The sequence below is a fragment of the Suillus clintonianus genome (assembly GCF_016758775.1).
Source record: "Suillus clintonianus strain FC179 chromosome Unknown DEU56scaffold_33, whole genome shotgun sequence".
Lineage (NCBI taxonomy): Eukaryota > Fungi > Basidiomycota > Agaricomycetes > Boletales > Suillaceae > Suillus > Suillus clintonianus.
Window position 1 is genome coordinate 171182 of NW_024539257.1, and position 14187 is coordinate 185368.

At 47.5% G+C, this 14187-nt stretch overlaps 3 protein-coding genes across 3 annotated transcripts; 1 reads left to right on the forward strand and 2 right to left on the reverse strand.

The window, feature by feature from the left end:
• Positions 1-2798: 2798 nt before the first annotated feature.
• Positions 2799-4150, forward strand: DEU56DRAFT_912487 (uncharacterized protein; the record flags this gene model as incomplete). The annotated part of the gene is made up of 2 exons (XM_041357404.1): positions 2799-3464; positions 3518-4150. The coding sequence occupies 2 exons, from the start codon at positions 2799-2801 to the stop codon at positions 4148-4150; spliced, it is 1299 nt and encodes a 432-aa protein (XP_041208710.1).
• A 718-nt stretch (positions 4151-4868) lies between these two features.
• Positions 4869-6709, reverse strand: DEU56DRAFT_857252 (Haloacid dehalogenase-like hydrolase-domain-containing protein). The gene is made up of 4 exons (XM_041355278.1): positions 5873-6709; positions 5767-5816; positions 5574-5719; positions 4869-5518 (listed from the first exon to the last, which is right to left on the reverse strand). Exons 1-4 carry the CDS (start codon positions 6601-6603, stop codon positions 4934-4936), a joined length of 1512 nt encoding a protein of 503 aa, XP_041208711.1. The 5' UTR covers positions 6604-6709; the 3' UTR covers positions 4869-4933.
• Positions 6710-12515: 5806 nt separating this feature from the next.
• Positions 12516-14175, reverse strand: DEU56DRAFT_945341 (Haloacid dehalogenase-like hydrolase-domain-containing protein; the record flags this gene model as incomplete). Its single annotated transcript, XM_041358999.1, has 4 exons — positions 12516-13097; positions 13154-13287; positions 13343-13392; positions 13445-14175. 4 exons carry the CDS (start codon positions 14173-14175, stop codon positions 12516-12518), a joined length of 1497 nt encoding a protein of 498 aa, XP_041208712.1.
• Positions 14176-14187: the final 12 nt, after the last annotated feature.

Genomic DNA, 14187 nt, shown 5'->3' on the forward strand with positions numbered 1-14187 from the left:
GGACAACGAGGCTGTTGGATGAGTCGATCGAGAAGCTTATCTCCGGATAGGAAAATCATGATACTACGCCTCTGCTGCGCGCAACTGCTGCGGTAATTATATCGCCGCGACGTTCTACAGTAACAGCATTATGATTAGTACTACTATAGTACTGAGTAATTACAACTGCCACACGTGACACGTCCCACATACCACAAGTTCGCCGCTCCCTCCTACCCATCCTCGACTGGCATGACCCTGGTCTCAAATGATCCCAGTTGGTGGCCGCTTATTAATACGAGTCGCAATGGCAGCTATTTCGTAGGTCCGTAGAGAACCAGTCAGATGATGATGATGTTTTGATCTAACTTGGCTTCACCTTCGCAGTCGCCGGCTTTGCTGGGGTGATGTATGATTGGAGTGAGTAACATAGCACTCAAGAAATTCCGATATATTTATGTTCTTTCCAGCACTGACATTCGTACAAGAGGTAGGTTGATGCCACCGGAGCAGCTATCTTGCTAATAATGGTCTTCCTAGGTTGAATTGGTCTGGGTGAGCAGAGTTCCACATCACAAAAGAAGACGTGAACATACAAAATTCATGGCAGAGGCAACGCTGGTCCCTCATGACTGTTCTGTATCTGAGTGTATGTTTTTTACATTCTAAGTGTGGTTGGCAAGTCGTGCTGACTCCAAAATATCCTAGGTGCGCTATATTGGAATATTATATGCTGTGTATGTTTGAATAGCTCAGTAATCGGTGTTGTGTTAATCAGCCATCTGTCACGTTTAGAACGACCATCCTGCGTATGTCTCCTCACATACACCAGGTTTGTCTAGTCTGACTGGCGGCATACAGTTGAAGTCCCAACAATCTCGGTGACAGACCTAGTGAGTAATTTGCACCGATTCCTGATATCCTGTCCATTCAACCACACTCTGATGTAGGGGTGAGTGAGTTTCTTGACTAAATCAGAGTCATTGGGTCATAGTGACTGCCACAGATGTGAGATTGTTTCGAGTGTGCGATTCTCCGAGGCTGAAAGCTAACTATTGAATTTTTCAGGCCGTGTTATGAATACCGCACTGGACTGGGCAGATGTTGTAGTATTTCTGATGCTAGGCAGTAAGCTGTGCATCTGTTAAATATCTCAGGATCATCCTGACTTCGCTGAAACACCATGCAAGTTATTATGATCACTCGGTTACATGCCATGTATCAGGGGTCCAGATGGGTGCTGGTATCACTTGTTGTCATCTTCCTGGCCGTCAACATCGTCAATGGAGTGAGCGTCGGAACAGATGTCGTTTCTAGTGGTAAGCCCTGAACATAGATGAAAGAGTTACGCACATCAGGCTCATTGATGAATATCAGAGGAGCTCATTCTCTCTGACACCTATCAGTGCATCATTGGCAATCAGAGCACTGGCCTACTTCTGAGTAACCTCCCTTGGATCTTCGGCACTGTATGGGAGGTCCTCGCACTGTGTCTCGCAATCCGGATTGCTATAGAACACTTCCGTGGACTGCGACGACAACAAGCGGGAGGGATTATCGGGGACTGTTTCACTGTGCTAATGAAAACTCACATCGTTTATTTTGTGAGGTGAGCTCATAATGTGATTGTGATTCCCTTAAGTTGTCCACTCACGTTCCGCACGCCCTAGCTTTGTTGTTGCTTCTTGCTTGAAGCTCGGTTATCTGTCTCCAACGCTCTCAGCGGTATGCTGATATGTCCCTAGCCTCTGCGCGCAGCCCTGGTTCATCATTTCTATAGGACCCATATTCTCTCAAAACTCATTATTATATTGGTGTTGAATACATCGCGATCATTCAGGTGTTTGTGCTGGGACCACACCTCATCCTTGGCATTCGAGAATATCACGCTAAACTCGTGGCCGACTCCGATACAGCGACTGCCATGACTTCACTTGCCTTCCAGGAGCGCGTACATGTGTCTACTAGCAGTAGTGTGTAGCACGCGAAATATCGGATGTGGTTAATGCGCGCAGGGGAAGCATGCAGTGTATACTTGTGAGTTATTTGGTGTTCCAATGTAGTATTGTGATAAATAGATCTGGGCCAACAATATCTTATTGCATCACTATTGGGACTACGCTAGATTATCAATATTACACTGTTTGCTTTTCGCTCGGTAGGACTCCGGTTGCATAAATGTGGAAGAGATGACATTAGCGCTGTTGAAAACTATGCGAGTAAAAAATAGTGGGAAGAGTTGGATATGATAGTGGGGCATACGCAGAGAGGCAAGGTGGTCCAAGTATTCAGATACAGTAAAATCAACCTTCGATTTGGAGCATATCGCCTAGTACCAGGTCCATCTTAGGAAAGAATATTAGGCGTAGGAACTCGAGGGTGTTGTATGCGTCGTTGAGGAGATAGTGGGGTACGAGATAGAGTTGGCAACGACTGGAGGTTGACTTCCTCTTGTAGAGGATCGAGGCTACCGTGTTGTGAGTCAGAGTCACCTATACGTGGACATATAAGCTTGAAAAGGGTGTGGAACAACGTACCATAGGAGCATGGAGAGCTTCCAATTGGTGCGCCCCATTCAAGAGTTCTAGATCGACGTCTCGCAAGTTGTAGCCCTTGAACTCAGTTCAACGTTCGGAACGATTTCGACTTCGAACCTTCGCACGGAGTTACCGGAAAGCGCTCAAGGCAATTGCCGAGTCACGGCATGGGCCGGTGCAACGCTTGCTATGCAATAATCAGGTGTAATTTCTTGTCACTGCACCCCTACGAGTTCAGTTCCAGACAGACCAATGCCAACAGTCACGGCGACCGCAACGACGATGACGACGACCGTCTCGACAGCGGACATGCTGCCTCACAAAGTGTCCAGCGCACCAAGCACAGGTTCGTTGTCGATGGAGGCAACACTACAATCACTGTACAACCGTGCGGCGAGAGCGTTCCTTCACCGAGACGTCACAGTGACATTCACATTGTTGAACACTGCATTCGCACTCCTCTCACCTCCACTAGCGCCCTCACCTGAACCCCTAGATGCACACCGAAGAAAGTGGGACATCCTCCGTATCACCCTCGAGACCACTGTATTCTCATCAGCCCCAGACCTCGCTACTTTACCACAACCGCTCAGAGAATCTTTACTCTTGTCTCCCCAATCATTTATCTCCACTTTATATGCTCGTTCTCTCAAACTGTTTACTCCTTCATCCCTTCCTCGAAAACCTAGCTCCGCGTTCCTTCCGCACCAAATTCTTATCACCCTCGTCGCGTCTAGCATTAAAGTAGACTGCCCAAATTTCGGTCGCGAGATAACAGAAGATTGGTTGTCGAAGCGCGGTCAATACGACTTCATTCCTTCCGCAGGCGAAGCATACTACAAAGTCTTAGAAATCTACTGCTTGCACGTCTTGCCGCGTTTAGGCGAGTGGGAATATGTTAGAGAATTTCTGTCGTACGAAAACGAACTGTCGTCTGATAAAAGACGCGTGAGTCTATTTATTTTTATGATCCCTATGCGTACTGAACGTGGTATTGCCAGGAACTTTTTTTGGCGCTCGAGGCTTTACATGCTCAAGCGCAAGAAAGTACGAGGCGAGAGACGCCAAAACCCGAAACTCCTCCTTCCCCTACGCCTGCGCTTCCACCCCGCTCTCTATCCCCCGCCTCTTCCTCCTCATCTCTCTCCACCACATCCACCCGCACCGCGGTCCCAGCATCCCCCCGTCCAAAGATCATCCGTCGACAATCCACGTCTTCTGCATCAGCAGTTTCAGACGCCACCGTAACCAGATCCCCTCGCCACCGCCACGGCAAAAGCACACCCCGAGGAAGTCCAAGTACCAGCCTCCTTCGCGCCTCCCGCATCCCTCGCAATCTCCCAGTCGATCACAGTCTCGCCACTGTGCAGCCCCCAACCTCCCTATCGCTCATCCGGTCGTATTTCAGCCATTATTTCACCGCTAACAGAATAGTAACTCTATCCGTTCTGTTCTTCCTAATCCCTCTTCTGTCTTTGATTATCCGGAGGCGGCGGCGCATAGAAACACCCGCGGACCAGGTACGAAGGAGGCTATTGGAAGCGCGTGGTGATTCTATTGCGAGACAGTTGTGGAATGAGTTGGTGAGGGCGGTTCTGGACACGGTCAGGATGGGTGGTGGAGGACTTGTATAGCTTGTGGTGTGCCTGCTTAGAATTGGATCCCACTCATGCATTTACAGTTACACCTGATCTGAACATCATAATTTAACTTGCTTTTTCGTTGTGTAGGGATGTGAATTGGCGCAACACCAGTTCATGCAGTATCTGAGTCGATTTCTCGTCTAAGATCCACAACGACACCCCACCGCACGAATCAAACAGATCACTCACGTCATACCCAGGCTACCAATACCTTCAAGTGAACACATGGCTGATGCCTAATCTCCCTGCCCCTCGTCCTCAGGCGATGTGCCGCCTCATGCGCAGTGCACTTTCTCGTTCTCTGCTTCGATCATCATGCCATCATAGCATAAGAATACCAAAATGGTAAACAGTAAACGCCCATCAGTTTTCCATCGCAGTGCCTGGTAGCTTCCGACAGCTCGAGATCTTATCATGATTACCTGTCGATGAGACAGACCCGAATTCAGTCTAGATTCCAAAAAACACAGTAGTACTGGCACTATGATATTCGTATTTGAATGTGATGTGTCTGAAAACATATCATATCTGTAGTACACAAGGTCAGCGGGAGTATCGGTGTGTGCTACTATCACTTGAAGAACAATACTGGACAGTGAGAGAAAAAGCAAGGGGCACCACGAAACACGGCGGAAATTCTACCGTAAGAACCCTGCCTCATCCGAGGCTTTCATTATTCTATCAATCATCTTAGAACCAAAGAACGATATGCGGATGGGACCGATGCCGATGCAATAGGGCTGGCAGCCGCTTTGCATAGAAAAAGCGCCTACATCATGAGAGGAGATTGGGCAGTGGTATAGGCTTGCTTGACGAGGAAATTGCGGGTGCTGTGGAAGGGGATGGAGGGGGACTAGGGACGCGTTGCATCTCCAGAATGGCTTTCACGGCTAGGGATGTTGTGAGTCCGCGGTTGCCAATCTTGACACCGGAGCTCGGATACTGATAGACCCATCCAATTTCCCAGCCTCCGTCTTCGCATTGCAGAGGGAGCAAAGTGCGGAGATCGACGTTGTTGCGTAGTCCAAGGTACGCACAAAGGCAGAGGCGCATGGAGAGCGCCATAGCATCACCCTCAGCCCCTATGCGCTCCTGAACACGTTCGATCAGCAGCGGCTTTATGTGAATTGCCAAGTAGCCGTCGTTGCTAATTTCAAGCAGCCGGCCAACGAAATAGAGGAAGCACTCTGGGGTCACGTAATATCGCGTACCGTCGAGATAAGCCCTATGCAGGAGGACCTCGCGTATCCACTGAAGAGTGCGGTCGAGCTGATGACCACGTCCATAAGAATAGAACAATGTGAGTACGTTGACGCACACGACCGGATCAAACCGAGGTCGGTGGTGGTCAAAGTATGTCTGTGATTACTGGCAGGTCGGTCAACGCATGGGAAAGACAGCTGAATGCACGTACCTGAATAATCCCATCGTCATCGATGTAGTCAAGCATGTCATCCATGACGGAGTGTGCTACGTCCTCAGGGCTGCTCATTACGGTCAACCCGATGGAAGTGGTATCCAAGTCGAAGGGAAACTCTTCAGTAGTAAGCAATGGTTTGCCTGATACCAAATCAGCCGACTATGGCGAGAATTGAATTGTTACATACCCTCGAAGAAATGCCACGTCCGGAGTGTATCAGTCAAATTGACGAGATTCCTGACATGATGTTTATTGACTCAGTACGGGGTAAGAAAGGTAATCCTCTTACTTACCGGTCGTCAGTCGCCTCCAATATCAGGAGCTGAGCGAAGTTCTCCCGTAACACGGCGCCGCTATCGGTTACGGATAGGTGTTTCTTCGCATTCAAGGTCAAGTATTGTCTGCCCCTTTCGACAGGATCTCCAAGCAAGTTATAAAGCGCGCGGACGACTTTACGATGATCATCGAAAACAATTCCGTGCATTCCTAGTGAACGCGCGGATAGGACATTGTCTATTTTGTCGTCCACAAAGATGGTGCGGGAGGGATCAGCCCCTGTCCTGGCAAGCACCACCTTGTAGAAGCCAAGGTTAGGCTTTCTGTCACCCACCCCAGCGGAGGTGAAGATGTCATCAAACAACGACCAATCAACATGCTTGGTGCGTAGAACTTCATAGTCTGGCGCAGAGATGTTAGACATGGCGAAGACATGCAGCGATCCATTCGAGCGCGCTTTGAGATGTCGAATAACCGAGATGAGCTCTTCGTTGGATTGCAACGAGTCACTAGCTTGTTGGAATGCATGACCAACTTCTGCAGGGTCTATAGAGAATTCCCTGCCGACCCTAGCGTAACATTCAGCTTGAGAAATCCTTCCCCTCTCGTAGTCATTCCATGTGGGAGAGGAGAGAATTTTACGTAGAACCTTTGGGGATATGGAGGTATTTGTCTGTGAGGACCAGGAGAACAAAACGTCGCCGATGTCGACGATGAGGGTGGTGTAATTCGGGGTAAATGAGGACATCAGGATCACAAAATGGAAACGGGGCGCGATCGACTCGAAGGGTATTCAGGTATCCCCAGAGGTACCAACTATTTAAATGCTGAAAATAGTCCAAGACGGAAGTGGCAGTAGGCCAGTGCTGTTTGTCTAGCATTAGCAAACCCCTTCAGTCGAAAGTTCATACTAGTCAGTTTCTGGTACCTGTTATCACTTGGACCTACAACAAAAATACCCTAAACTATGCTCATTTCATTGGTGTACTGAGTACTGAGCGGTCGCCGTTCTGTGAAGCTGGAAGGAGGCTATCACATTCCTGGATCCGGAAAAGGGTCTAGCCGACTCCCGGATTCCCATGCGTCTTTTGCATTATGTCGTGATGACTGTTGGTTCCCCCCTCTGCTATATACAGTATCTTTCTTATCTTTCTGGTAAGGTGAGTCTAACAGCGGGAATTGACTCACAACCGTGGCGGGTACACCTGGTAGTACCATCAATGAATGACAGAAGCATTGACGGCCGTTTTTCATCTTCCAGGGTCTGCTAGCCACAGGGGACTAGTTGGGTATCTCCGGGGTTCCAGACCTACATAGATATATATCTGTCAATTCTACATTGGAACACCAAATAACGAATACTGCGACGAAACTTGGAATAGATGCAAGAAATTCTCTCGCTCCCTGCAGAGTGCCCAGCGAGCGTCAATCATATCGAACATTTCTCGGGCTACACGGCTGCTGCTAGTTGATATGTGCACGCGCTCTTGAAAAGCTATTGAACTTGTGGCAGTTGCTGTGTCAGAGTCTACCATGAGCTTACCGTTATATTCTCGAATACCAAGGATCAGGCGTGGTCCCAGCACAAATATCTAGACGAGCATGAAAATTTGAAGAAATCCAAGTTCCCAGGCATATACATACCTCTTGTGCGAGTGTCAGGGCTAGAATTACCATAAGGATATCAGCGGTTGTGTAGTGCTGTCTTGCTCACCCCAATCTTATATCACCCCGGCCGATGCGGCAACTGCGTAATCAGTAACCACAGATAATGCCAGACGAAACACCGTCATTATGGCACGAACCTATAAAATAGCTGCCAATACGAGTCGCATTGATGAGCGGCCACCAAATGGGATCATTCGAGATGATGGGCATACTGTTAGAGGATCATCGGGCGTGAGGGGGTGACAAACTTTGGTAGGTTGAAGGTGTTGGTACTAAATAAGCGACCATCCAGCCAGTGCAAATTGATTGGATCACCAAAATAAGATTGAATAACGATATCAGCAGTACTAGTGTGAGATTCGGTTGCAATGAACCAAACAATACGCCCAAAGTTTCGAAAAACTCAGACCAAAAAGCCAACTTACACCCTTGTGCATATCCAGTTCAGACTCATCAACGACGCCCTTCTCGCCTTCTTGGTACTCAAACGTCCTCAACCAAAGATCATCAGTCGTATGTGCCTTCATCATTCGCACCATGTCTAACTACCCCCAATATTTTCATACTCGCACAGATCTTAGTAGCAACTGTGAGAATTTGGCTATCATTTCTTCCACAGCTGTACCGTCGGGATCCTTTCTGGGAATTTGAAGACGAATATGGGGAATTGCTGCTGCTTCTCAGTTCGTATGGCTGTTGAATGGAGAATGGAGGATGGACTAGCGATGCGATAGCGGCTATCGTTACAGGGAGTGATCTTGATAACTTATCTTGTTCACTGCGTACATAGCCTACTAATGAGTCCTATATAACAGCACTACATACCTTGCTCAAGGCAACAAATTCAAGGTTCATATGGATACAGGTTATGAGCTCGAGTCCCGAGACCTGAGGATACGGATCCCAGTTACAAAGTTTGTGAGATGTTGATATGTCTAGCTTGAGAAGGCTTCCATCTTTCAATGACTTTCTTTTTGATTCACTCCAACGTCTTGAAGGAGCACTGAAATAATATCGATCTTTTTCAGACCGAACTAAGTGGTACGAAGAAGTGCGTGTATGTGCAGAGATCGATGGACTGGGGTCCCTGCATGTTCGTACTAGTAGCTTACTAGGATCACCATCATCGTAGCTTGGTTTCCCTGCTCTAGGCTGAGGCCGCTGGCCCTGCTCCATCGGTATGATCATGAGGTGTCGGGCGAATGCGCAGAGTTGAAGAAGACTTAGACAAAGGTGACCTGCAGCTCAACCCCGAGCGGGACCGTCTCGCTACGAGCAGGCTACCTTCTGTATGCCAACACGCGATGAACAGAAAATCGAAGGAGGAGGGCGATCGCGACAAGGGCACGAGAGTGAACAGTCACCGCGGCACAGAAATAAGAGGCGAGCTACGCCCAATAGCGATGCAACAAGATATTTGATATTTCTCTTCAAATCTATTTCGGAAACACCAATCAATAATTTATGTAAGTATCACGACGAAACTTGGAACAAAAAGCAAGAAATCTCCTGAACTTTGTATAGTACCTGACATGTGTGAACCGCTGGATCGAGCATTTCCCTAGACACTGCTGCTAGTTGACACGTGCACGCGCTCTTGGAGGAAAGCAATTGAAGTCATGGCGGTTGCTGCATCGGAGTCAGCCACGAGCTTAGCGTGATATTCACGAATGCTAAGGATCAGGTGTGGCCCCAACACAAACAACTGTATGAACGTGAAGAATTGAAGAAGTCCAAAATAAATCTGACTTTCAAGGGTCAATGGGTTCTATAGAAATGATGGACTGTGGTTATATGCAGAGATCAATGACAGATCAACATACCAGTGAGATGCTTGGAGAGCCAGAACCAAGATCGAAGCAGAGCACAGCAACCGAGCTAGCACATGTAAAGCTTTAGCAGAAAAATATGACCACATTTGCATTATAAGCTCACCTGGCAAAGTAAATCAGGTGACTTTTTATCAACGCTGTGAAACAGTCCCCGATAACCCCTCCCGTCGATAGTTGTTGCAGTTCCCGAAAGTGTTTTACAGAAATCCAGATGGCAAGACACATTGCGACAACCTCCCATGTTAGAGTGAACCCCCATGAAATGGACAAGACAAATGGGCTAATCCCAGAGTCAATAAAACACATATAGGCGCCAGAGATAATGAATTCCTCTAGTACTCGTCAATGAGCCTGATGCATTAAGCTTCTCATCCATAATCATAGCTTACCAGATGCCATATCCCTCAGTAGCATTGCAGTGATCACTGCATTGATAATGGTCAAAGCCAGGAAAGTGATGAAGAGAAATATCAGCATCTTTCTACACTGGTACATGGCATGTAACCGAGTGATCATGATGACTTCCATGATTTTCAGTCAAGTCGATATCACAGAGTTATTGCTAGCTCACCGCTTACTATTGCAGTTACGACCGTGTTAATCCAATTTGTCACGAAATAAGAAATTCGGCCTGGACAATCAAGTCAGTGATCGCCCACCGAGGAATACATACTCCATGTAACTCACACCTATGGCAGTCATTATCTTGAGCCAAGCTGGTCAAGATTCTCACTCACCCCTACATGGAAATACAGTCTATTAGATCGGAATGGTAAGCATCAATGGAGAATACTCACTGCATCTGTCGTTGGGACTGTCGGAACAGCGGCTGTATGCCATCCAGTCAGAAGAAACAAACAGTGCATATGAGGATGAGAAGACATACTCAGCAAAATAGTGCTGATGTGAAAGATAGCTGATTAGCACAGCGCCAATTACTTAGCATTCGAAACATACACAGCATATGATATTCCGAGATAGCGCATCTAGAAAGTTTTTACGTCAGAATTTTACAACCACACTTCTAACACAAGCTATGCACACTAAGGTACAGACCAGTCATGAGGGACCAGCGTTGCTTCTGCCGCGAATAAATTGTATTTTCATGATAATTTTATGATGTGGGACTCTGCTCACCCAGACTAGTTCAACCTATAGAAATCATGCTTAGCGAGATGGCTCCTCCTCCAGTAGTGACATCAACCTACCTCGTGTGCGAATTTTAATACTAGAAATGCGATGAGAATATCAGCAGTTCTTCAATACTATCATGCTTACCCCAATCGTACAATAACCCAGCACAGGCGGCAACTGTAAACCGTAGCCAAGGTTAGGTCCAGACGCCACCAACTAGCTCCTCACGAACCTAGAAAATAGCTGCCAATACGATCTGCATTGATGATTGGCCACCAGTCGGGACCATTTGAGACTAGGGTCATACTACTTGAGAATGGGGGTGGATGAGTGGCGAATTGAGGGACGTAGGACGATGGCGTTCGTGCTACATATACCACCATCTAGCACTTTTATTGCCGAAACGAGCATTATAGGGATGATGTCCCGGATCCGTTCCTGCCTTGATTGGCGGAAGTGAGCGTTATCTCATGATGTTGAGTGAAAGGAGAATCAAAGTAGATGTTGGTTGTGAAACAAGCAGTCACACGCACACAATTTTTCTCGGAGAACTATTGGTGCTATCGGCAACTTGCTTCTGCGATGTCATTCTCGAGATATTGTTATCATACCTGCATGATATCAGTGAAATCATCGTATTTCCTTTATCCAACGATGTGACCATCGAAAAGGCTGTTGTCTCACTAGTTCTCGATGAACACCAGCACTCTCCGCCTCGCTGGCTAAGGCTCGTGGAGCGTACTTGATAGTTTCTCAGAGCTCGGTCAACATTGAACAAGGTTACATTCTGCATGACACCAGACATGGAAACAGGGAAGGTTCAAACGGAGGAATTGGAGCATTATGAACGAACAACTCACCTGGGCTACCAATACCCCTTCCAAGCACATCTCTCGATGCCTAATCTCCCTGCTCCGATTCATCTTCAGCATCTGAAACACCTTCTCGTCCTCTGCCTCATCCATCAAGCGATCATATCATAAGGACGCTGAATAGCAATGGTAAGAATAGTTCGAAACTGATACACAACGCACCACATCTGATGATCATGATTGTGTAGTTGACGCGATGGCGATACAATACTGATAATCCGCGATGGATGCCTGAGCCCAACTTGAGGCCGGTGTAAGTGTTTTGTTCTTCGCATTGCACAGCCTCAAAATGCCGTAACATTGATCCAACATTGATGACCCTTACATGTAGGGTGCGGGAGAATAACGACTTGGAATCTCATTTACCATCAAGATTCAAGAGTGTCCAAAACCTCACTCCGAGTCTCGCCTGTTGACTCCTCGAGTGAGCACATAAATTCAAACGGCACGAGGCCGCACGACTCGTGATCCTAGGGTCGGTGACCAACTTCAAAAATCAACTGTCAAAATGCATAACATTAATATCGTCGAATACCCGATACCGTGACCTGCTTCTTCTTCGGCGGGGGCGTTTTCAGTACGGGTGGCTGAGTGTTTCCTACTTAGTTATAATCCCAGACAGAGAAGAGCTGCAATTTCAAAGTCTGATCAAAACTCGTCATCCGAGTCAACCACGTGACCTCATGTGCAGCGCGTTCTCTGCCTCGGTCATTGGGCTATCATAGCATAAGCATGGTGAACGGCCATCAGTTTTCTATCACAGTTCCTGGTAGCTTCCTTGAGCTCGAGGTATTGTCATGATTTTCTGTCGATAAGACGGACCCGAATTCAGTCTGGGTTACAAAAACAAAACAAAAGGAGGTACTGGTACATATTCGTATTTGAATGCGTATTTGAACATATCTGTAGCACACAGGATCAGTGTATTCTACTGTTAAATAGAAATACTGGACAATGAGAAAAATCAAAGAGTGCCACGAAACACGGCCGAAAATATACCGTCAGAATCCTGCCTCATCCGAGGTTTTCATTATTCTATCAATCATCTTAGAACCAAAGGAACAATTTGCACTTTGTCACTGGTACGTACCAATTCTGTTGTAATAGGGCTGGCAGCGATTGAGGAGCCACTTTGCACAGCAAAAGCGCCTATGTTATAGGAGATTGGGCAGTGGTATAAGCTTGTTTGACGATGGAATTGCGGGTGCCATGGAAGGGGTTGGAGGGGGACTAGGGAAGCGTTGCATCTCCAGAATGGCTTTCACGGCTAGGGATGTTGTGAGTCCGCGGTTTCCAATCTTGACACCGGAGCTCGGATACTTATAGACCCATCCAATTTCCCAGCCTCCGTCTTCGCATTGCAGAGAGAGCAAAGTGCGAAAATCGACGTTGTTGCGTAATCCAAGGTACGCACAAAGGCAGAGGCGCATGGAGAGCGCCATAGCATCACCCTCAGCCCCTATGCGCTCCTGAACACGTTCGATCAGCAGCGGCTTTATGTGAATTGCCAAGTAGCCGTCGTTGCTAATTTTAAGCAGCCGGCCAATGAAATAGAGGAAGCACTCTGGAGTCTCATAATATCTCGTACCGTCGAGATAAGCCCTATGCAGGAGGACCTCGCGTATCCACTGAAGAGTGCGGTCGAGTTGATGACCACGTCCATAAGAATAGAACAATGTGAGTACGTTGACGCACACGATCGGATCAAACCGAGGTCGGTGGTGGTCAAAGTATATCTGCGATCACTTAACAGGTCAGCCAACGCGTGGGAAAGACAGCTGAATGCACGTACCTGAATAATCCCATCGTCATCGATGTAGTCAAGCATGTCATCCATGATGGAGTGTGCTACATCCTCAGGATTCCTCACTACGGTCAACCCAATGGAAGTGGTATCCAAATCAAAGGGATACTCTTCAGTGTTATCTGATACCAAGCCAGCCGACTAAATAATGGTGGAAAGAATTGAATTGTTACACACCCTGGAAGAAATGCCACGTCCGGAGCGTATCAGTCAAATTGACGAGATTCCTGACATGGATGTTCATTGAGTGTGGGGAAAAAAGGTAATACTCTTACTCACCGGTCGTCAGTCGCCTCCAATATCAGGAGCTGAGCGAAGTTCTCCCGTAACACAATGCCGTTTTCAGTTACGGATAGGTGTTTCTTCGCATTCAAGGTCAAGTATTGTCTGCCCCTTTCGACAGGATCTCCAAGTAAGTTATAGAGCGCGCGGACGACTTTACGATGATCGTCGAAAATAATACCATGCATTCCTAGCGAACGCGCGGATAGGACATTGTCTATTTTGTCGTCCACAAAGATGGTGCGGGAGGGATCAGCCCCTGTCCTGGCAAGCACCACCTTGTAGAAGCCAAGGTTAGGCTTTCTGTCACCCACCCCAGCGGAGGTGAAGATGTCGTCGAACAATGACCAATCAATAGGCTTCGTACGAAGAATTTCATAGTCTGGCGTAGAAATATTTGACATGGCGAAGACATGCAGCGTTCCGTTCGAGCGTACTTTGAGCTGTCGAATAACCGATATGAGCTCTTCGTTGGGCTGCAACGAGTCACTAGCTTCTTGGAATGCACGACCAACCTCTGCAGGGTCTACAGAGAATTCGCCGCCGACCCTAGCATAACATTCAGCTTGGGAAATCCTCCCCCTCTCGTAGTCATTCCATGTGGGAGAGAAGAGAATTCTACGTAGAGCCTTTGGGGATATGGAGGTATTGGTCTGTGAGGACCAAGAGAACAAAACGTCGCCGATGTCGACAATGAGGGTCGTGAAATTCGAGGCAAATGAGGACATCAGGATCACAAA